The sequence below is a fragment of the Lissotriton vulgaris genome, unplaced genomic scaffold (assembly GCF_964263255.1).
Source record: "Lissotriton vulgaris unplaced genomic scaffold, aLisVul1.2 SCAFFOLD_170, whole genome shotgun sequence".
NCBI lineage: Eukaryota > Metazoa > Chordata > Amphibia > Caudata > Salamandridae > Lissotriton > Lissotriton vulgaris.
The window spans coordinates 1,870,031-1,895,516 of NW_028241432.1; the positions used below are offsets into that span (position 1 = coordinate 1,870,031).

At 39.6% G+C, this 25,486-nt stretch overlaps 1 protein-coding gene across 1 annotated transcript; it reads left to right on the forward strand.

The window, feature by feature from the left end:
• Positions 1–20,800: 20,800 nt before the first annotated feature.
• On the forward strand, positions 20,801–23,203 carry LOC147671297 (protein NYNRIN-like). Its single transcript, XM_086948093.1, has one exon. The coding sequence runs from the start codon at positions 20,801–20,803 to the stop codon at positions 23,201–23,203; it is 2,403 nt and encodes an 800-aa protein (XP_086804219.1).
• The last annotated feature ends 2,283 nt before the right edge of the window (positions 23,204–25,486 follow it).

Genomic DNA, 25,486 nt, shown 5'->3' on the forward strand with positions numbered 1-25,486 from the left:
CACTCTGAGTTCTCAAAAAGGGTTTCTTCACCCCGGGAAGTTAATTAAATACCATTTGGAGGCATTTAATGTTCGAGCAAAAACGGCTGATTTTCGACAAAAGAGATAACACCCCCCCCATTACGTCATGCTTCAGAAATGTGGAAAATGGTCCGTTTTCAAATGTTTTATTTTTGAACCTCAGTTCACATTTGTAGGTGGATATTCAGTGTTAGAGCTAAAATTAGCATGTTTAAAGTGATTTTCATGCTTCCAGGGGCTCGGGAAGTGAATTAAATACTATTTGAAGGCATTTAACGTTCAATCAAAAACAGCTGATTTTTGACAAAAGAGATAACACCCCCCCATTACGTCATGCTTCAGAAATGTGGAAAATGGTCCGTTTTCAAATGTTTTATTTTTGAACGTCAGTTCACATTTGTAGGTGGATCATCAGTGTTAGAGCTAAAATTAGCATGTTTAAAGTGATTTTCATGCTTCCAGGGGCCCTAAACACAAGATTTATGGAATGGTTAAAAGTGCATGAAAATGGCCAATTTACTCACTCTGAGTTCTCAAAAAGGGTTTCTTCACCCCGGGAAGTTAATTAAATACCATTTGGAGGCATTTAATGTTCGAGCAAAAACGGCTGATTTTCGACAAAAGAGATAACACCCCCCCATTATGTCATGCTTCAGAAATGTGGAAAACTGTCCGTTTTCAAATGTTTTATTTTTGAACCTCAGTTCACATTTGTAGGTGGATCATCAGTGTTAGAGCTAAAATTAGCATGTTTAAAGTGATTTTCATGCTTCCAGGGGCCCTAAACACAAGATTTAAGGAATGGTTAAAAGTGCATGAAAATGGCCAATTTACTCACTCTGAGTTCTCGAGAAGGGTTTCTTCACCCCGGGAAGTTAATTAAATACCATTTGGAGGCATTTAATGTTCGGGCAAAAACGGCTGATTTTCGACAAAAGAGATAACACCCCCCATTACGTCATGCTTCAGAAATGTGGAAAATGGTCCGTTTTCAAATGTTTTATTTTTGAACGTCAGTTCACATTTGTAGGTGGATCATCAGTGTTAGAGCTAAAATTAGCATGTTTAAAGTGATTTTCATGCTTCCAGGGGCTCGGGAAGTGAATTAAATACTATTTGGAGGCATTTAATGTTCAAGCAAAAACAGCTGATTTTTGACAAAAGAGATAACAACCCCTCATTACGTCATGCTTCAGAAATGAGGAAAATGGTCCGTTTTCAAATGTTTTATTTTTGAACGTCAGTTCACATTTGTAGGTGGATCATCAGTGTTAGAGCTAAAATTAGCATGTTTAAAGTGATTTTCATGCTTCCAGGGGCCCTAAACACAAGATTTATGGAATGGTTAAAAGTGCATGAAAATGGCCAATTTACTCACTCTGAGTTCTCAAAAAGGGTTTCTTCACCCCGGGAAGTTAATTAAATACCATTTGGAGGCATTTAATGTTCGAGCAAAAATGGCTGATTTTCGACAAAAGAGATAACACCCCCCCATTACGTCATGCTTCAGAAATGTGGAAAATGGTCAGTTTTCAAATGTTTTATTTTTGAACGTCAGTTCACATTTGTAGGTGGATCATCAGTGTTAGAGCTAAAATTAGCATGTTTAAAGTGATTTTCATGCTTCCAGGGGCTCGAGAAGTGAATTAAATACTATTTGGAGGCATTTAATGTTCAATCAAAAACAGCTGATTTTTGACAAAAGAGATAACACCTCCCCATTACGTCATGCTTCAGAAATGTGGAAAATGGTCCGTTTTCAAATGTTTTCTTTTTGAACGTCAGTTCACATTTGTAGGTGGATCATCAGTGTTAGAGCTAAAATTAGCATGTTTAAAGTGATTTTCATGCTTCCAGGGGCCCTAAACACAAGATTTATGGAATGGTTAAAAGTCCATGAAAATGGCCAATTTACTCACTCTGAGTTCTCAAAAAGGGTTTCTTCACCCCGTGAAGATAATTAAATACCATTTGGAGGCATTTAATGTTCGAGCAAAAACAGCTGATTTTCGACAAAAGAGATAACACCCCACCATTACGTCATGCTTCAGAAATGTGGAAAATGGTCCGTTTTCAAATGTTTTATTTTTGAACCTCAGTTCACATTTGTAGGTGGATCATCAGTGTTAGAGCTAAAATTAGCAGGTTTAACGTGATTTTCATGCTTCCAGGGGCTCGGGAAGTGAATTAAATACTATTTGGAGGCATTTAATGTTCAAGCAAAAACAGCTGATTTTTGACAAAAGAGATAACACCCCCCCCATTACGTCATGCTTCAGAAATGTGGAAAATGGTCGTTTTTCAAATGTTTTATTTTTGAACGTCAGTTCACATTTGTAGGTGGATCATCAGTGTTAGATCTAAAATTAGCATGTTTAAAGTGATTTTCATGCTTCCAGGGGCCCTAAACACAAGATTTATGGAATGGTTAAAAGTGCATGAAAATGGCCAATATACTCACTCTGAGTTCTCAAAAAGGGTTTCTTCACCCCGGGAAGTTAATTAAATACCATTTGGAGGCATTTAATGTTCGAGCAAAAACGGCTGATTTTCGACAAAAGAGATAACACCCCCCCATTACGTCATGCTTCAGAAATGTGGAAAATGGTCCGTTTTCAAATGTTTTATTTTTGAACATCAGTTCACATTTGTAGGTGGATCATCTGTGTTAGAGCTAAAATTAGCATGTTTAAAGTGATTTTCTTGCTTCCAGGGGCTCGGGAAGTGAATTAAATACTATTTGGAGGCATTTAATGTTCAATCAAAAACAGCTGATTTTTGACAAAAGAGATAACACCCCCCCATTACGTCATGCTTCAGAAATGTGGAAAATGGTCCGTTTTCAAATGTTTTATTTTTGAACGTCAGTTCACATTTGTAGGTGGATCATCAGTGTTAGAGCTAAAATTAGCATGTTTAAAGTGATTTTCATGCTTCCAGGGGCCCTAAACACAAGATTTATGGAATGGTTAAAAGTGCATGAAAATGGCCAATTTACTCACTCTGAGTTCTCAAAAAGGGTTTCTTCACCCCGGGAAGTTAATTAAATACCATTTGGAGGCATTTAATGAATTAATGTTCGAGCAAAAACGGCAGATTTTCGACAAAAGAGATAACAACCCCCCATTACGTCATGCTTCAGAAATGTGGAAAATGGTCAGTTTTCAAATGTTTTATTTTTGAACCTCAGTTCACATTTGTAGGTGGATCATCAGTGTTAGAGCTAAAATTAGCATGTTTAAAGTGATTTTCATGCTTCCAGGGGCTCGGGAAGTGAATTAAATACTATTTGGAGGCATTTAATGTTCAAGCAAAAACAGCTGATTTTTGACAAAAGATATAACACCCCCCCCCCCATTACGTCATGCTTCAGAAATGTGGAAAATGGTCCGTTTTCAAATGTTTTATTTTTGAACGTCAGTTCACATTTGTAGGTGGATCATCAGTGTTAGAGCCAAAATTAGCATGTTTAAAGTGATTTTCATGCTTCCAGGGGCTCGGGAAGTGAAGTAAATACTATTTGGAGGCATTTAATGTTCAAGCAAAAACAGCTGATTTTTGACAACAGAGATAACACCCCCCCATTACGTCATGCTTCAGAAATGTGGAAAATGGTCCGTTTTCAAATGTTTCATTTTTGAACGTCAGTTCACATTTGTAGGTGGATCATTGGTGTTAGAGCTAAAATTAGCATGTTTAAAGTGATTTTCATGCTTCCAGGGGCCCTAAACACAAGATTTATGGAATGGTTAAAAGTGCATGAAAATGGCCAATTTACTCACTCTGAGTTCTCAAGAAGGGTTTCTTCACCCCGGGAAGTTAATTAAATACCATTTGGAGGCATTTAATGTTCGAGCAAAAACGGCAGATTTTCGACAAAAGAGATAACACCCCCCCCCCATTACGTCATGCTTCAGAAATGTGGAAAATGGTCCGTTTTCAAATGTTTTATTTTTGAACGTCAGTTCACATTTGTATGTGGATCATCAGTGTTCGAGCTAAAATTAACATGTTTAAAGTGATTTTCATGCTTCCAGGGGCTCGGGAAGTGAATTAAATACTATTTGGAGGCATTTAATGTTCAATCAAAAACAGCTGATTTTTGACAAAAGAGATAACACCCCCCCATTACGTCATGCTTCAGAAATGTGGAAAATGGTCCGTTTTCAGATGTTTTATTTTTGAACGTCAGTTCACATTTGTAGGTGGATCATCAGTGTTAGAGCTAAAATTAGCATGTTTAAAGTGATTTTCATGCTTCCAGGGGCCCTAAACACAAGATTTATGGAATGGTTAAAAGTGCATGAAAATGGCCAATTTACTCACTCTGAGTTCTCAAAAAGGGTTTCTTCACCCCGGGAAGTTAATTAAATACCATTTGGAGGCATTTAATGTTCGAGCAAAAACGGCTGATTTTCGACAAAAGAGATAACACCCCCCTATTACGTCATGCTTCAGAAATGTGGAAAATGGTCCGTTTTCAAATGTTTTATTTTTGAACGTCAGTTCACATTTGTAGGTGGATCATCAGTGTTAAAGCTAAAATAAGCATGTTTAAAGTGATTTTCATGCTTCCAGGGGCCCTAAACACAAGATTTATGAAATGGTTAAAAGTGCAAGAAAATGGCCAATTTACTCACTCTGAGTTCTCAAAAAGGGTTTCTTCACCCCGGGAAGTTAATTAAATACCATTTGGAGGCATTTAATGAATTAATGTTCGAGCAAAAACGGCTGATTTTCAACAAAAGAGATAACACCCCCCCATTACGTCATGCTTCAGAAATGTGGAAAATGGTCCGTTTTCAAATGTTTTATTTTTGAACCTCAGTTCACATTTGTAGGTGGATCATCAGTGTTAGAGCTAAAATTAGCATGTTTAAAGTGATTTTCATGCTTCCAGGGGCTCGGGAAGCGAATTAAATACTTTTTGGAGGCATTTAATGTTCAAGCAAAAACAGCTGATTTTTGACAAAAGAGATAACACACCCCATTACGTCATGCTTCAGAAATGTGGAAAATGGTCCGTTTTCAAATGTTTTATTTTTGAACGTCAGTTCACATTTGTAGGTGGATCATCAGTGTTAGAGCTAAAATTAGCATGTTTAAAGTGATTTTCATGCTTCCAGGGGCCCTAAACACAAGATTTATGGAATGGTTAAAAGTGCATGAAAATGGCCAATTTACTCACTCTGAGTTCTCAAAAAGGGTTTCTTCACCCCGGGAAGTTAATTAAATACCATTTGGAGGCATTTAATGTTCGAGCAAAAACGGCTGATTTTCGACAAAAGAGATAACACCCCCCCATTACGTCATGCTTCAGAAATGTGGAAAATGGTCCGTTTTCAAATGTTTCATTTTTGAACGTCAGTTCACATTTGTAGGTGGATCATTGGTGTTAGAGCTAAAATTAGCATGTTTAAAGTGATTTTCATGCTTCCAGGGGCCCTAAACACAAGATTTATGGAATGGTTAAAAGTGCATGAAAATGGCCAATTTACTCACTCTGAGTTCTCAAGAAGGGTTTCTTCACCCAGGGAAGTGAATTAAATACCATTTGGAGGCATTTAATGTTCGAGCAAAAACGGCTGATTTTCGACAAAAGAGATAACACCCCCCCATTACGTCATGCTTCAGAAATGTGGAAAATGGTCCGTTTTCAAATGTTTTATTTTTTAACGTCAGTTCACATTTGTAGGTGGATCATCAGTGTTAGAGCTAAAATTAGCATGTTAAAGTGATTTTCATGCTTCCAGGTGCTCGGGAAGTGAATTAAATACTTTTTGGAGACATTTAATGTTCAAGCAAAAACAGCTGATTTTTGACAAAAGAGATAACACCCCCCCATTATGTCATGCTTCAGAAATGTGGAAAATGGTCCGTTTTCAAATGTTTTATTTTTGAACGTCAGTTCACATTTGTAGGTGGATCATCAGTGTTAGAGCTAAAATTAGCATGTTTAAAGTGATTTTCATGCTTCCAGGGGCCCTAAACACAAGATTTATGGAATGGTTGAAAGTGCATGAAAATGGCCAATTTACTCACTCTGAGTTCTCAAAAAGGGTTTCTTCACCCCGGGAAGTTAATTAAATACCATTTGGAGGCATTTAATGTTCGAGCAAAAACGGCTGATTTTCGACAAAAGAGATAACACCCCCCTATTACGTCATGCTTCAGAAATGTGGAAAATGGTCCGTTTTCAAATGTTTTATTTTTGAAAGTCAGTTCACATTTGTAGGTGGATCATCAGTGTTAGAGCTAAAATTAGCATGTTTAAAGTGATTTTCATGCTTCCAGGGGCTCGGGAAGTGAATTAAATACTATTTGGAGGCATTTAATGTTCAATCAAAAACAGCTGATTTTTGACAAAAGAGATAACACCCCCCCATTACGTCATGCTTCAGAAATGTGGAAAATGGTCCGTTTTTAAATGTTTTATTTTTGAACGTCAGTTCACATTTGTAGGTGGATCATCAGTGTTAAAGCTAAAATTAGCATGTTTAAAGTGATTTTCATGCTTCCAGGGGCCCTAAACACAAGATTTATGGAATGGTTAAAAGTGCATGAAAATGGCCAATTTACTCACTCTGAGTTCTCAAAAAGGGTTTCTTCACCCCGGGAAGTTAATTAAATACCATTTGGAGGCATTTAATGTTCGAGCAAAAACGGCTGATTTTCGACAAAAGAGATAACACCCCCCCCATTACGTCATGCTTCAGAAATGTGGAAAATGGCCCGTTTTCAAATGTTTTATTTTTGAACGTCAGTTCACATTTGTAGGTGGATCATCAGTGTTAGAGCTAAAATTAGCATGTTTAAAGTGATTTTCATGCTTCCAGGGGCTCGGGAAGTGAATTAAATACTATTTGGAGGCATTTAATGTTCAAGCAAAAACAGCTGATTTTTGACAAAAGATATAACACCCCCCCCCCATTACGTCATGCTTCAGAAATGTGGAAAATGGTCCGTTTTCAAATGTTTTATTTTTGAACGTCAGTTCACATTTGTAGGTGGATCATCAGTGTTAGAGCCAAAATTAGCATGTTTAAAGTGATTTTCATGCTTCCAGGGGCTCGGGAAGTGAAGTAAATACTATTTGGAGGCATTTAATGTTCAAGCAAAAACAGCTGATTTTTGACAACAGAGATAACACCCCCCCATTACGTCATGCTTCAGAAATGTGGAAAATGGTCCGTTTTCAAATGTTTCATTTTTGAACGTCAGTTCACATTTGTAGGTGGATCATTGGTGTTAGAGCTAAAATTAGCATGTTTAAAGTGATTTTCATGCTTCCAGGGGCCCTAAACACAAGATTTATGGAATGGTTAAAAGTGCATGAAAATGGCCAATTTACTCACTCTGAGTTCTCAAGAAGGGTTTCTTCACCCCGGGAAGTTAATTAAATACCATTTGGAGGCATTTAATGTTCGAGCAAAAACGGCAGATTTTCGACAAAAGAGATAACACCCCCCCCCATTACGTCATGCTTCAGAAATGTGGAAAATGGTCCGTTTTCAAATGTTTTATTTTTGAACGTCAGTTCACATTTGTATGTGGATCATCAGTGTTCGAGCTAAAATTAACATGTTTAAAGTGATTTTCATGCTTCCAGGGGCTCGGGAAGTGAATTAAATACTATTTGGAGGCATTTAATGTTCAATCAAAAACAGCTGATTTTTGACAAAAGAGATAACACCCCCCCATTACGTCATGCTTCAGAAATGTGGAAAATGGTCCGTTTTCAGATGTTTTATTTTTGAACGTCAGTTCACATTTGTAGGTGGATCATCAGTGTTAGAGCTAAAATTAGCATGTTTAAAGTGATTTTCATGCTTCCAGGGGCCCTAAACACAAGATTTATGGAATGGTTAAAAGTGCATGAAAATGGCCAATTTACTCACTCTGAGTTCTCAAAAAGGGTTTCTTCACCCCGGGAAGTTAATTAAATACCATTTGGAGGCATTTAATGTTCGAGCAAAAACGGCTGATTTTCGACAAAAGAGATAACACCCCCCTATTACGTCATGCTTCAGAAATGTGGAAAATGGTCCGTTTTCAAATGTTTTATTTTTGAACGTCAGTTCACATTTGTAGGTGGATCATCAGTGTTAAAGCTAAAATAAGCATGTTTAAAGTGATTTTCATGCTTCCAGGGGCCCTAAACACAAGATTTATGAAATGGTTAAAAGTGCAAGAAAATGGCCAATTTACTCACTCTGAGTTCTCAAAAAGGGTTTCTTCACCCCGGGAAGTTAATTAAATACCATTTGGAGGCATTTAATGAATTAATGTTCGAGCAAAAACGGCTGATTTTCAACAAAAGAGATAACACCCCCCCATTACGTCATGCTTCAGAAATGTGGAAAATGGTCCGTTTTCAAATGTTTTATTTTTGAACCTCAGTTCACATTTGTAGGTGGATCATCAGTGTTAGAGCTAAAATTAGCATGTTTAAAGTGATTTTCATGCTTCCAGGGGCTCGGGAAGCGAATTAAATACTTTTTGGAGGCATTTAATGTTCAAGCAAAAACAGCTGATTTTTGACAAAAGAGATAACACACCCCATTACGTCATGCTTCAGAAATGTGGAAAATGGTCCGTTTTCAAATGTTTTATTTTTGAACGTCAGTTCACATTTGTAGGTGGATCATCAGTGTTAGAGCTAAAATTAGCATGTTTAAAGTGATTTTCATGCTTCCAGGGGCCCTAAACACAAGATTTATGGAATGGTTAAAAGTGCATGAAAATGGCCAATTTACTCACTCTGAGTTCTCAAAAAGGGTTTCTTCACCCCGGGAAGTTAATTAAATACCATTTGGAGGCATTTAATGTTCGAGCAAAAACGGCTGATTTTCGACAAAAGAGATAACACCCCCCCATTACGTCATGCTTCAGAAATGTGGAAAATGGTCCGTTTTCAAATGTTTCATTTTTGAACGTCAGTTCACATTTGTAGGTGGATCATTGGTGTTAGAGCTAAAATTAGCATGTTTAAAGTGATTTTCATGCTTCCAGGGGCCCTAAACACAAGATTTATGGAATGGTTAAAAGTGCATGAAAATGGCCAATTTACTCACTCTGAGTTCTCAAGAAGGGTTTCTTCACCCAGGGAAGTGAATTAAATACCATTTGGAGGCATTTAATGTTCGAGCAAAAACGGCTGATTTTCGACAAAAGAGATAACACCCCCCCATTACGTCATGCTTCAGAAATGTGGAAAATGGTCCGTTTTCAAATGTTTTATTTTTTAACGTCAGTTCACATTTGTAGGTGGATCATCAGTGTTAGAGCTAAAATTAGCATGTTAAAGTGATTTTCATGCTTCCAGGTGCTCGGGAAGTGAATTAAATACTTTTTGGAGACATTTAATGTTCAAGCAAAAACAGCTGATTTTTGACAAAAGAGATAACACCCCCCCATTATGTCATGCTTCAGAAATGTGGAAAATGGTCCGTTTTCAAATGTTTTATTTTTGAACGTCAGTTCACATTTGTAGGTGGATCATCAGTGTTAGAGCTAAAATTAGCATGTTTAAAGTGATTTTCATGCTTCCAGGGGCCCTAAACACAAGATTTATGGAATGGTTGAAAGTGCATGAAAATGGCCAATTTACTCACTCTGAGTTCTCAAAAAGGGTTTCTTCACCCCGGGAAGTTAATTAAATACCATTTGGAGGCATTTAATGTTCGAGCAAAAACGGCTGATTTTCGACAAAAGAGATAACACCCCCCTATTACGTCATGCTTCAGAAATGTGGAAAATGGTCCGTTTTCAAATGTTTTATTTTTGAAAGTCAGTTCACATTTGTAGGTGGATCATCAGTGTTAGAGCTAAAATTAGCATGTTTAAAGTGATTTTCATGCTTCCAGGGGCTCGGGAAGTGAATTAAATACTATTTGGAGGCATTTAATGTTCAATCAAAAACAGCTGATTTTTGACAAAAGAGATAACACCCCCCCATTACGTCATGCTTCAGAAATGTGGAAAATGGTCCGTTTTTAAATGTTTTATTTTTGAACGTCAGTTCACATTTGTAGGTGGATCATCAGTGTTAAAGCTAAAATTAGCATGTTTAAAGTGATTTTCATGCTTCCAGGGGCCCTAAACACAAGATTTATGGAATGGTTAAAAGTGCATGAAAATGGCCAATTTACTCACTCTGAGTTCTCAAAAAGGGTTTCTTCACCCCGGGAAGTTAATTAAATACCATTTGGAGGCATTTAATGTTCGAGCAAAAACGGCTGATTTTCGACAAAAGAGATAACACCCCCCCCATTACGTCATGCTTCAGAAATGTGGAAAATGGCCCGTTTTCAAATGTTTTATTTTTGAACGTCAGTTCACATTTGTAGGTGGATCATCAGTGTTAGAGCTAAAATTAGCATGTTTAAAGTGATTTTCATGCTTCCAGGGGCTCGGGAAGTGAATTAAATACTATTTGGAGGCATTTAATGTTCAATCAAAAACAGCTGATTTTTGACAAAAGAGATAACACCCCCCCATTACGCATGCTTCAGAAATGTGGAAAATGGTCCGTTTTCAAATGTTTTATTTTTGAACGTCAGTTCACATTTGTAGGTGGATCATCAGTGTTAGAGCTAAAATTAGCATTTTTAAAGTGATTTTCATGCTTCCAGGGGCCCTAAACACAAGATTTATGGAGTGGTTAAAAGTGCATGAAAATGGCCAATTTACTCATTCTGAGTTCTCAAAAAGGGTTTCTTCACCCCGGGAAGTTAATTAAATACCATTTGGAGGCATTTAATGTTCGAGCAAAAACGGCTGATTTTCGTCAAAAGAGATAACACCCCCCCCATTACGTCATGCTTCAGAAATGTGGAAAATGGTCCGTTTTCAAATGTTTTATTTTTGAACGTCAGTTCACATTTGTAGGTGGATCATCAGTGTTAGAGCTAAAATTAGCATGTTTAAAGTGATTTTCATGCTTCCAGGGGCCCTAAACACAAGATTTATGGAATGGTTAAAAGTGCATGAAAATGGCCAATTTACTCACTCTGAGTTCTCAAAAAGGGTTTCTTCACCCCGGGAAGTTAATTAAATACCATTTGGAGGCATTTAATGAATTAATGTTCGAGCAAAAACGGCTGATTTTCGACAAAAGAGATAACACCCCCCTATTACGTCATGCTTCAGAAATGTGGAAAATGGTCCGTTTTCAAATGTTTTATTTTTGAACGTCAGTTCACATTTGTAGGTGGATCATCAGTGTTAAAGCTAAAATTAGCATGTTTAAAGTGATTTTCATGCTTCCAGGGGCCCTAAACACAAGATTTATGAAATGGTTAAAAGTGCAAGAAAATGGCCAATTTACTCACTCTGAGTTCTCAAAAAGGGTTTCTTCACCCCGGGAAGTTAATTAAATACCATTTGGAGGCATTTAATGAATTAATGTTCGAGCAAAAACGGCTGATTTTCGACAAAAGAGATAACACCCCCCCATTACGTCATGCTTCAGAAATGTGGAAAATGGTCCGTTTTCAAATGTTTTATTTTTGAACCTCAGTTCACATTTGTAGGTGGATCATCAGTGTTAGAGCTAAAATTAGCATGTTTAAAGTGATTTTCATGCTTCCAGGGGCCCTAAACACAAGATTTATGGAATGGTTAAAAGTGCATGAAAATGGCCAATTTACTCACTCTGAGTTCTCAAAAAGGGTTTCTTCACCCCGGGAAGTTAATTAAATACCATTTGGAGGCATTTAATGTTCGAGCAAAAACGGCTGATTTTCGACAAAAGAGATAACACCCCCCCATTACGTCATGCTTCAGAAATGTGGAAAATGGTCCGTTTTCAAATGTTTCATTTTTGAACGTCAGTTCACATTTGTAGGTGGATCATTGGTGTTAGAGCTAAAATTAGCATGTTTAAAGTGATTTTCATGCTTCCAGGGGCCCTAAACACAAGATTTATGGAATGGTTAAAAGTGCATGAAAATGGCCAATTTACTCACTCTGAGTTCTCAAGAAGGGTTTCTTCATCCCGGGAAGTGAATTAAATACCATTTGGAGGCATTTAATGTTCGAGCAAAAACGGCTGATTTTCGACAAAAGAGATAACACCCCCCCATTACGTCATGCTTCAGAAATGTGGAAAATGGTCCGTTTTCAAATGTTTTATTTTTTAACGTCAGTTCACATTTGTAGGTGGATCATCAGTGTTAGAGCTAAAATTAGCATGTTAAAGTGATTTTCATGCTTCCAGGTGCTCGGGAAGTGAATTAAATACTTTTTGGAGACATTTAATGTTCAAGCAAAAACAGCTGATTTTTGACAAAAGAGATAACACCCCCCCATTATGTCATGCTTCAGAAATGTGGAAAATGGTCCGTTTTCAAATGTTTTATTTTTGAACGTCAGTTCACATTTGTAGGTGGATCATCAGTGTTAGAGCTAAAATTAGCATGTTTAAAGTGATTTTCATGCTTCCAGGGGCCCTAAACACAAGATTTATGGAATGGTTGAAAGTGCATGAAAATGGCCAATTTACTCACTCTGAGTTCTCAAAAAGGGTTTCTTCACCCCGGGAAGTTAATTAAATACCATTTGGAGGCATTTAATGTTCGAGCAAAAACGGCTGATTTTCGACAAAAGAGATAACACCCCCCTATTACGTCATGCTTCAGAAATGTGGAAAATGGTCCGTTTTCAAATGTTTTATTTTTGAAAGTCAGTTCACATTTGTAGGTGGATCATCAGTGTTAGAGCTAAAATTAGCATGTTTAAAGTGATTTTCATGCTTCCAGGGGCTCGGGAAGTGAATTAAATACTATTTGGAGGCATTTAATGTTCAATCAAAAACAGCTGATTTTTGACAAAAGAGATAACACCCCCCCATTACGTCATGCTTCAGAAATGTGGAAAATGGTCCGTTTTTAAATGTTTTATTTTTGAACGTCAGTTCACATTTGTAGGTGGATCATCAGTGTTAAAGCTAAAATTAGCATGTTTAAAGTGATTTTCATGCTTCCAGGGGCCCTAAACACAAGATTTATGGAATGGTTAAAAGTGCATGAAAATGGCCAATTTACTCACTCTGAGTTCTCAAAAAGGGTTTCTTCACCCCGGGAAGTTAATTAAATACCATTTGGAGGCATTTAATGTTCGAGCAAAAACGGCTGATTTTCGACAAAAGAGATAACACCCCCCCCCAATTACGTCATGCTTCAGAAATGTGGAAAATGGCCCGTTTTCAAATGTTTTATTTTTGAACGTCAGTTCACATTTGTAGGTGGATCATCAGTGTTAGAGCTAAAATTAGCATGTTTAAAGTGATTTTCATGCTTCCAGGGGCTCGGGAAGTGAATTAAATACTATTTGGAGGCATTTAATGTTCAATCAAAAACAGCTGATTTTTGACAAAAGAGATAACACCCCCCCATTACGCATGCTTCAGAAATGTGGAAAATGGTCCGTTTTCAAATGTTTTATTTTTGAACGTCAGTTCACATTTGTAGGTGGATCATCAGTGTTAGAGCTAAAATTAGCATTTTTAAAGTGATTTTCATGCTTCCAGGGGCCCTAAACACAAGATTTATGGAGTGGTTAAAAGTGCATGAAAATGGCCAATTTACTCATTCTGAGTTCTCAAAAAGGGTTTCTTCACCCCGGGAAGTTAATTAAATACCATTTGGAGGCATTTAATGTTCGAGCAAAAACGGCTGATTTTCGTCAAAAGAGATAACACCCCCCCCATTACGTCATGCTTCAGAAATGTGGAAAATGGTCCGTTTTCAAATGTTTTATTTTTGAACGTCAGTTCACATTTGTAGGTGGATCATCAGTGTTAGAGCTAAAATTAGCATGTTTAAAGTGATTTTCATGCTTCCAGGGGCTCGGGAAGTGAAGTAAATACTATTTGGAGGCATTTAATGTTCAAGCAAAAACAGCTGATTTTTGACAAAAGAGATAACACCCCCCCATTACGTCATGCTTCAGAAATGTGGAAAATGGTCCGTTTTCAAATGTTTCATTTTTGAAAGTCAGTTCACATTTGTAGGTGGATCATCGGTGTTAGAGCTAAAATTAGCATGTTTAAAGTGATTTTCATGCTTCCAGGGGCCCTAAACACAAGATTTATGGAATGGTTAAAAGTGCATGAAAATGGCCAATTTACTCACTCTGAGTTCTCAAGAAGGGTTTCTTCACCCCGGGAAGTTAATTAAATACCATTTGGAGGCATTTAATGTTCGAGCAAAAAGGGCTGATTTTCGACAAAAGAGATAACACCCCCCCCCATTACGTCCTGCTTCAGAAATGTGGAAAATGGTCCGTTTTCAAATGTTTTATTTTTGAACGTCAGTTCACATTTGTATGTGGATCATCAGTGTTAGAGCTAAAATTAGCATGTTTAAAGTGATTTTCATGCTTCCAGGGGCTCGGGAAGTGAATTAAATACTATTTGGAGGCATTTAATGTTCAAGCAAAAACAGCTGATTTTTGACAAAAGAGATAACACCCCCCCATTACGTCATGCTTCAGAAATGTGGAAAATGGTCCGTTTTCAAATGTTTTATTTTTGAACGTCAGTTCACATTTGTAGGTGGATCATCAGTGTTAGAGCAAAAATTAGCATGTTTAAAGTGATTTTCATGCTTCCAGGGGCCCTAAACACAAGATTTATGGAATGGTTAAAAGTGCATGAAAATGGCCAATTTACTCACTCTGAGTTCTCAAAAAGGGTTTCTTCACCCCGGGAAGTTAATTAAATACCATTTGGAGGCATTTAATGTTCGAGCAAAAACGGCTGATTTTCGACAAAAGAGATAACACCCCCCCATTACGTCATGCTTCAGAAATGTGGAAAATGATCCGTTTTCAAATGTTTTATTTTTGAACGTCAGTTCACATTTGTAGGTGGATCATCGGTGTTCGAGCTAAAATTAGCATGTTTAAAGTGATTTTCATGCTTCCAGGGGCTCGGGAAGTGAATTAAATACTATTTGGAGGCATTTAATGTTCAATCAAAAACAGCTGATTTTTGACAAAAGAGATAACACCCCCCCATTACGTCATGCTTCAGAAATGTGGAAAATGGTCCGTTTTCAGATGTTTTATTTTTGAACGTCAGTTCACATTTGTAGGTGGATCATCAGTTTTAGAGCTAAAATTAGCATGTTTAAAGTGATTTTCATGCTTCCAGGGGCCCTAAACACAAGATTTATGGAATGGTTAAAAGTGCATGAAAATGGCCAATTTACTCACTCTGAGTTCTCAAAAAGGGTTTCTTCACCCCGGGAAGTTAATTAAATACCATTTGGAGGCATTTAATGTTCGAGCAAAAACGGCTGATTTTCGACAAAAGAGATAACACCCCCCCATTACGTCATGCTTCAGAAATGTGGAAAATGGTCCGTTTTCAAATGTTTTATTTTTTAACGTCAGTTCACATTTGTAGGTGGATCATCAGTGTTAGAGCTAAAATTAGCATGTTTAAAGTGATTTTCATGCTTCCAGGGGCTCGGGAAGTGAATTAAATACTTTTTGGAGGCATTTAATGTTCAAGCAAAAACAGCTGATTTTTTACAAAGAGATAACACCCCCCCATTATGTCATGCTTCAGAAATGTGGAAAATGGTCCGTTTTCAAATGTTTTATTTTTGAACGTCAGTTCACATTTGTAGGTGGATCATCAGTGTTAGAGCTAAAATTAGCATGTTTAAAGTGATTTTCATGCTTCCAGGGGCTCGGGAAGTGAATTAAATACTATTTGGAGGCATTTAATGTTCAAGCAAAAACAGCTGATTTTTGACAAAAGAGATAACACCCCCCCATTACGTCATGCTTCAGAAATGTGGAAAATGGTCCGTTTTCAAATGTTTTATTTTTGAACGTCAGTTCACATTTGTAGGTGGATCATCAGTGTTAGAGCTAAAATTAGCATGTTTAAAGTGATTTTCATGTGTGGAAATACAGTTTTTAGTAATGGACGAAAGCTCCTCCATTTTGTGTTTCCCAGACACCATTTTGTATTAGTCTCTTTAGCCTGCCACCTCAGCACATATGGTGTGGCCGCTTCATCTGCACAAAGAAATGTTAATACACCAGTCGACCCCAGAGCATATGTTTGCACTTCACTTTATGACGCACAAGTAGAGCAGGGTGTATTGTTTAAAGGTCAATGACTCATTTGCTCAACTTTCCTATCTAAGTAATGCCAATGTATTACAGTTAACTAAATACTGCCAATGGAGACAAATTACTGTTGACACAAGGAGATGTAACCTTTTGTTCTATATCCGATTGAGTAATCAAGTGAGCGCCTGACTCTGTAACCACAGGCCTGTCTATGTTTATACTTGGCACAAGCAATGCATAGTTCTGCTTTATTCATGTGGGCCACACAATTACTGATGACAGATGTGATTTAGTGAATCATCTTTATATTTGTGTTTTACATGCCATGTATACATATTTCCAGAGTGACTGGTCCTGACTAGTATGTGGGACCGTCCCGGGATCGTTAATCATCCTTGGCAGTTGCTGATTTGTCATATCCATTCCCACCTACGCTTATTCCAGCACAAAAGTATATAAGGCTGTCTATGACTTTGTAAGTTGTCCACTTCCCTCATAGCCACATGGAGCTGTGAGGTGGTGTACCCGCTCGAGCGCAATAAATCTTTTTATGTTTCAGTTACCTCCGACTGCTGGTCTTCCTTTGTAAGCATACCTGGCCGAGGTAGAAGAAATCCACTTCGTCAGCTGGCGACTCTGGTGGGACCTCTCCGTGGGACATCCAACGGCTACCTGAGTCCGTGGTTGAGAGGTGCGACTGAAGACCGAATGATCGTAGGGGCCCCTGCACGAAGGAGACAGCGTTTCTCCGCAGCAGCTGCCATCTGAAGTCCCGACTGGCCTCTTGACAACAGGATTCCCCGGCAGAGGTCCACGAGCTGCTCCCTTTTGAAACAGACGTGTTGTCCGAAGACCAACAGTCGGACGACTTAAGGACGATTCAAGGACACACCACAGATTGGTGAGATTGTTCTGTTGCATTTTTTGTTAAAAATAAGTTTGGTTAACTAAGAGTTTTTAATAAAGTGTGAGTAAAAGGGTAAAAGAATAGTTATAACTAAAAATAATAGGAACAATGAAGAAATGCATTTCTAAAACGTTCTGTTGTGTAAGTTCAGGTTACCGGTTGGAATAAAGCGTCCCCAACCCTGTTGAAGACAGTCCTGGTTGGATATTAATGATAAAAAAGGGAGTATCAGTGAACCTATACAATAGAATATGGCATGAGTATACAAAAAAAGATAAGGAATTACAGTTTCCTATTGATGGTACCTTTGATTTAGCTAAATTACAGTATTTACAGCAATGTATGATGGAACGAAAAGTCCGACCTGCTATGTTTGAGGCATTTCAAACGTGGGAGAAATCTGCTAGAACTAGGGCCATGAAACAAAAACAAGACAGGGAAAGAGAAAAGAATAAAACAACTACGGCCAAGGTAGCAGAATATAATGATATAAAGATAAACGAAAATATTGAATAGCAGGACAGAGAATTTCGGATGAAAACAGAAAAGTGTTTTGTCGCGGTAGACAAAAGAAATTGCCCGCCTGTCGATGGGGTATTAGAGGACTTGTTAGACAAGCCCCCCCCATATAATATCCAAAATCCTGTTCCCCCAGGTCCCGGTATTGGGGGCCAACAACTTAACATTGTTGCCCCACCACAAACTCAGCATGTGCTCCCTTCTGCTGTGCCGGTCCAACAAGCATCTGCCCCTGTTGTGCCAGCTCAGGCCCAACAAACAGCCTCTCCTACTAATAGTTCGCAGGGCGCACATGGATCTGTAGGAAACACCCCAGCAACACCGTCCGCCCCAACACTCTCCAGCGTGACACTTCCAGTACCAATAACGCCACTTGCTTCACAAAGTGATTCCCCCGCAGTAAATACACAAAGAGCAAACATGTGGCCGAATTCCCCGTGGTTTACATCACCAATGACACGTAGACAAACACCAGACATGTATGTTAGACACACCCGATTAGGATTTAATGAAAAAGAAACTATAAAAAAGATGGCACAAAAATGGATGGATCTTGGGGACATAACAAAGAGAGGAGCCTGGGAAACGTTTGAGGGAATGAGGGAACTAAGAGCTAGAAATCTTGTTATTAATAGCATGGCGACCAGATTGCTTGAATACTGTGAACTCTTGCTAGAGAATACTACTGTTCCTTTCAGAGTACCATTGTGGTTGCACAAATTATGGAGGGAAAGCGAGCAATCCGTATTAACAGATAGAGAATGTGAAGATGCGTTTAATACTTGTTATCACTACCACAAAGAGCTAGATATTATTATGCATAATGCCACCGGTCAACATATCTCCCAACATTTTGGTCCAGACCACGAGCATGATACCTCAGCTTACCCTATGAGAGAGGTACATCCTCTTCCTAATCCAGGAGGTGCAAATCTCGCCGCTATCCCACAATTTGTGCACACTCCCTGGACTAGGGCAGATTTATTGGCCCTAAAAAAAGAGTTACCTGACCCTAGAAGTAATCCAAAATTATTTTATGAAAACCTTGAGTCCGCTCTTAATTTAACACCCATGCTACTAAAAGATATTGATTTTCTATTCGATTTTCTGGTACCACAAGAACTATGGCGCCCAGTCAGGGATCATGATTCTCCAAATATTAACTGGGGAGCCATAAGGGCTGCGGATGCTGCTAGGGCAGCAGGAGAGGATGTGCCGCAAGTTCTAAAAAATTTACCTGGACACATTATAGCACGCATGCAGCAAATTTTGCCTAGACAGAAAGTGGACTGGGATAAAATGACCGCCTGTAGGCAGAAAGAGGGAGAAGAAGTGACTGATTTTTTCAGCAGGATAGAAGAGGTTTTTAAAGGATATAGTGGACAGGACATTCAGACGGTACAAGGAAAGCGCATTTTTGCCAACCAGTTCGTTAACAACATTTTACCTGACTTATCGGACAGTATAAAGACATACGAAAGTACCTGGACTGCTAAAGATCCAGCTGAGTTATTAACAATGGCTTGTTATTATGAGAATAAGAGAAATTCAGAGAAGGGAAAGAAGGATAAGCAAATGAAGGAATTAAAAACAAAGGCATTGATGCAGCAAGCTTTTCCTGACAGAGGAAGGTCAATAGGACGTACAAATTTTCAGAGGGGAGGTGGACGTAGTCGTGGGGTTGGTCGAGCTGTTTCAGCTCCGACGCAACAGAGAGCAGGGTTAGGATACAATCAATGTGCTAACTGCTATCAGGAGGGACATTGGAAGAATGAGTGCCCTTTGTTACAGGGCCAGGGTCAAACTATGAGAAATAACGCAAACACTTACAGAGGAAGCTCAGCTCCCCGTGTAGACAGAGGTAGAGGTAGAGGACAACAGAGAAATTACAGTGACGCTGAGCAGACAAATTATTTTGACAATAGAAACAAAAACAATGCGTATTTTACTCAAGATTATGCACAATATGATGACAACGAGGACTGGACACAATAGGGATGCCCAGGAGAGGACAGGGAGCGAGTGCAGATACCAGTGGATTCTTCAGGCCCATATGTAAAAATGGTAGTTGAAGGTGAAGAGAGAAAATTTCTTCTAGATACTGGTGCCACTAACACATCCATTTCCCACCGCTTGCTCCCCCATGTTCCTCTCTCGGGAAGATTAGATAAGTCGGTGGGATTTTCAAATGCTGTTGTCACAAGCCCCATTTCGCGACCATTGGATTTCACAATTGGTCCTATAACAGGGAGTATGCCATTTGTACTAACAGAAAAATGTTCGCTAAATTTGCTTGGTTTAAAGGCTTTGAAAATGATGCATGCCACTATATACTGCACGCCGGATGGTGCCTATCTAACTTGTAAGAAACAAGGAGTGTCCAGACAATACATGGTTTCAGACAAAAATTACATACCACCCGAACTGCAGGATATTGATCCAAAATTATGGGCACATGGACCAAATGATGTAGGTGAAATGGATATTGAGCCAGTACATATTACATTAAAGCCAAATGTCAGATTGCCTCGCATTCCCCAATATAAAATATCAAAAGAAGGTGAGGAGGGTATTAGATTAGTCATATCAGACTTAGTACAACGCAAAATCATACAAGAAGTTGCAAGCAGTCCATGTAACAGTCCAATTTTACCTGTGGTTAAACGTGATGATGGAACGGGACAGGTCAAATATAGGATGATTGTTGATTTGAGAGCCATAAACAAAATAGTGGAACCACAATACCCAGTTGTACCTGACATTACAGCAATGTTTTCATCTGTACCACCTTCAGCCCAGTGGTTTACTGTCATAGACCTGAAGAACGCTTTCTTCAGTATCCCCATACACCCAGACAGTCAGTATTTGTTCAGTTTCAGTTTCCAAGGGCGATCATATAAATTCTGTCGTGTTCCCCAGGGGTATACTGAAAGCCCTAGCATCTATAGCCAGGCATTAAAGAGACAATTAGATGACTGCGCGTTGCCACCAGGTACAGTATTACTGCAATATGTAGACGACTTACTAATCACAGCTGAGACAGAGGACATTTGTAAGCAGGCTACGCATGATGTTCTAGCATTTCTTGCTCTGCATGGACACAAGGTTTCGCCAGCTAAGTTACAATATTGTCGACAGGAAGTGACTTACTTAGGTCATCTCCTGTCGAAAGGTGGGAGGAGATTATCATCTGAAAGAATACAAACAGTGCAGAACATTCCCAGACCAAGAACTCAAAAAGATGTGCGTGCATTTCTTGGAATGGTCTCCTTTTGTAGACAATGGGTACCAAATTTTTCTTACCTGGCCAAACCATTACTGTCCTTAACTCACAAAGATGTGGAAGATCCTGTTCCTTGGGATAAAGAACATCAAGATAGCTTTGTGGCTTTGAAAACTGCTTTATGTAATGCACCTGCTTTGGGCACACCAGATTACACTAAGAACTTTGCACTGTTCGTACATGAGAGAGAAGGATGCGCAATGGCTGTACTAACCCAGAAAAATGGAGAGAAGAATAGACCATGTGCCTATTTTTCCTCAACATTGGATCCGGTAGCAAGAGGTCTACCGAACTGCCTCAGAAATATTGCTGCCGCGGCTGCTGCAGTAAGACAGGCAGAATCTATTGTGCTTGGACATCCAGTTATGGTTTACGTACCTCATTCAGTAGACATACTGCTGAATAAAACCAAAACTCAGCATTTAACTAATGCTAGGTTGACTCAGTATGAGCTAATACTGATGGCCACTAATGTGACCTTGCAGAGGTGTAACACCATAAACCCAGCTACTCTGATGCCTCTCCCTTCGGAGCAGGATGAAGTACAACATGATTGCGTGATTGTCACTGAAACTGAAACGAAGGGTCGAGTAGATCTGGCAGACACAAGAGGTCAAGAGGTCGATGGAACACTATTTGTGGATGGCTCTTGTCTAAAGAGACCGGATGGAACTACCTCTGCAGCCTATGCAATCACAACTAATAAAACAGTTGTTGAAACATGTAAAATAGAACAGATGTCTGCTCAGGCAGCTGAGTTGATTGCCCTAACTAGAGCATGTGAGCTTTCAGAAAACTTAGCCGTAAACATTTACACTGATAGTCAGTATGCATGGGGGGTGGCACATAACTTCGGCCGATTATGGGCCGAAAGGGGGTACATCACATCTGGAGGTGCGAAAATACAACACGGCACCTTGATCACAAGACTACTAAATGCCCTTGCATTACCAACTAAGTTGGCCATCATGAAGTGTAGCGCACACAAGAAAATCACAGACCATGTAGGTCAGGGAAACGCCTTTGCCGATGAAACACCAAAACACACTGCATTGAATGAGTACACTTTAACATATGTAGTGTCAAAGACTGATGAGGAGGAGACAAACATTGATCCCTACAAAGAGATAAAGGACATTCAAGAATTTGCAAGTGAAGATGAGAGGAAGCAGTGGGTTAAGGAAGGATATTACTTTGACACGCACTTTGGGGCTTGGATGCACACACTGGGACATTTGAAAAAGTGGGTCCTGCCAGACAGTTTTCTCCTACCCATGCTTCACATGGTTCATGGCCCCGCACACTTGGGGGCTGATGGAATGACAAATACCATTGAAAAGATATGGGTCAACAAAAACATTAGGAAGACAGCTGTAAAATTATCCAAGAACTGTATGACCTGTGCTCTCCACAATGTGGGAAAGGGAATACAAGTACCACCTGGTCATTTCAGATTGCCAGAATACCCCTTTGAATGCCTACAGATGGATTACATAGAAATGCCCCCTGCCAATGGCAAAAGATATGTCTTGGTCGTTATATGTAGTTTCAGTAACTGGGTGGAGGCATTCGCTTTAAAAGACAATACCGCATTGAGCACAGCTAAAATGTTGTTGAGAGAGTACTTTACCCGCTATGGCTTGGCCAGAAGTCTCTGCAGTGACAACGGGGTACATTTTTCGAATAAAATAATGGACCTAGTCTGCCAAGGGTTGGGGATAAAGCAAAGCTTTCATTCAGTTTATCACCCAAAAGCAGCAGGGCTTGTGGAACGCTGTAACGCTACATTGAAAAATAAACTGCAAAAAATATGTGCATCAAGCACTCTCAGCTGGGTAGATGCATTACCCTTAGCCTTGTTCTCCATGAGGACAACTGTTACATCCAAAAACAGACTCTCCCCATATGAGCTTGTTATGGGGAAACCAGCAAATGTATATGGGTTTGCCTCTCCACCAAAATTGCAAGAATTGACGCATTCTGCTTTGTTGGATTATTGTAAAGAACTAACTTCTGCCCTGTCTACCATTCGCCAACAGGTCAGAGACACATGGTCCCCGCCTCTGGAAGGAGAAGTACACAACATCAAACCCGGGGACTGGGTCCTGACCAAGAACTTTGTAAGGAAGAACAGTCTGCAGCCCAGGTGGAAAGGGCCAGCGCAGGTTCTGTTAGTCACACAGACGGCGGTTCGATGTGACGGACACAAAAATTGGATTCATCTATCAAATGTGAAGAGAGCACCACCGTTCTGGCCAGCACTGCCCCCGGAAGAGGACCGTTCCCACCGAAGGACTGGTGACTGCATTCCTGCACGCATTGATGATCAACAAGCTGCATCAGGATACAATCTATGCCCAAGGAAGATGAAGAGTGCTTAGGACGGAGCAAGCACCAACTGCCACGCACTGAATAGTGCCAACTTTAAAGGACTAACTTGTGCAGTGAGGTTAGTAAAATAAGGACACTGCCAACTCTGAGCTGAAAAAAGAATAAAGAAATACCTCCGAAGCCCAGCGACCCATAGGAGGAGAGGGTGTGAGGTCAAATTTGCCAATCGCAAGGTCTGTAACAGTGAGGCTTATAACGAACACTGTTGAACTGCCGCACTTGTGAGATTATATAAATTGAAATTCTGAGAGCGAATGGTATTTCCATTTGGAAGAACAACTAGACATCTTCCTTTACTAGAAATGGAGGATACATATTCCACTCTTAATGTGAACAAAAAGGGGCGTTGGTACTCCAAACTATGCATATTCTGTATGTTATTTTGCATAATGTCTTTGGTCATTGGATTATTATATCTCCTAGAGGTCTACCATCCTATTGCAAAAACAGCCCCGCTCCCATCAGAGCTTCCCTCCGACTTTGTTCCCTCAGTTACAGTACCACCAGAGGATATGGACCACCGAGAGGAGATGCGTCATAATTCTTTCCTTACCTTACTTCATCAGACCCATCAAGTGATTGATAAAAATAATTGTTGGATCTGTATGCAATTCCCAGCCTATGTAGACGAAGGTATACCCCTTCTCCAAGTACCCCTGCCATTTGAAGCGTCTTGTTATGCATTACACATTGCAATGCTGAAAGTTGAGCTAATAAGGGTCTTCAGCAACTTAGTAACTTCCCGTTCTACCACTAGAACACCAACTGCCTCCTTGTACACCCATTATGATAAAGACATTCTCCAGTCAGGGAATTGCTCTGAAGTTATTTTACCAAATGCAACGTTCCCATTTTCTAACATATTCACCCCACTGTTTTTGGTAAAAAATGATAGCACACCTCCGCTCCATAGGGACACCAGAGAGATACCCTTTTTTAAAATGAGGCAGCGTAGTGTTCTTGGGAGCATATGTATTAGGAGCAACGGTACCGCCAACATGGGGAATAGTACCAATTGCAATATGACATTTGAAGTGTCTTCCCAGGAAATAACTGTTCCACTCTATATCGGTGACTCAGTTTATTTCATTTGTGGTTCCAGGGCCTATATATGGCTACCAGTGAATTGGGGTGGCTGTTGTCACCTAGGCCTTGTAACACCAGCAATGTCTGTAAAAAGTACTGCAGAAGTGAATAAAGCATCCAGAACTCTGAGGGGTAGGAGGAGTGTTGATCAAGGAGATACAGCGGCTGAGATAGCTGGTGACGTACTAAAGGCCTTTGTTCCTTGGTATGGCCCTGCCATAAATTCTAGAAACATACGTAGGTTGTCCCGTCTATTAGAAGCTACTATAGAAGAGACAGCAGGCATAATTGAGAATATCACAGTTGAGCTTAAGGCTCTCAGATTAGTTTCTCTTCAAAACAGGATTGTGCTAGACATGATGTTAGCAGAACGAGGTGGAGTCTGTAGAGTGATCGGGTCCTCTTGCTGCACGTATATTCCTGACTCATCAACATCGGTTAGGCAGGCTGTCAAAAGGCTATATGATATAGGTGCCCAGGCCCATAGTGATGTTGGCCCCTGGGATCCTGTAGGTTCCATTTGGAATGCCTTGTCTGCTTGGGGCTGGAAGATAGGGATGTTTCTAGTGGCTATCTTCCTTGTGGTAATCGGGTGCTGCGTTCTCATTAATTGTCTGCCCATGTGTTGCCAGTGTTTGGGGCGATTGCTAAAACCACCCCCAATGCCCCCAGTGACTGTGACTAATGCTCTTATAATGAGGGATGTTGTAACGCAACAATTGATGGATATTGATATCTCGGATCATAACCCTCCTGATGACAGTTTGGTTGATTACGTCAATGAGCGCAGTGAGGCCTATAGTAACACCCGCCATACCTATGAACATGTACCGTAGGGCCTCAACAAAATGTTGGACCTTGCGTCCAAAGGGCCGATTGTGGAAATACAGTTTTTAGTAATGGACGAAAGCTCCTCCATTTTGTGTTTCCCAGACACCATTTTGTATTAGTCTCTTTAGCCTGCCACCTCAGCACATATGGTGTGGCCGCTTCATCTGCACAAAGAAATGTTAATACACCAGTCGACCCCAGAGCATATGTTTGCACTTCACTTTATGACGCACAAGTAGAGCAGGGTGTATTGTTTAAAGGTCAATGACTCATTTGCTCAACTTTCCTATCTAAGTAATGCCAATGTATTACAGTTAACTAAATACTGCCGATGGAGACAAATTACTGTTGACACA

Bases quoted from the DNA above. Each gene is read 5' to 3' on its own strand.
- LOC147671297 (XM_086948093.1), top strand. From the start codon at position 20,801: ATGGTCTCCTTTTGTAGACAATGGGTACCAAATTTTTCTTACCTGGCC.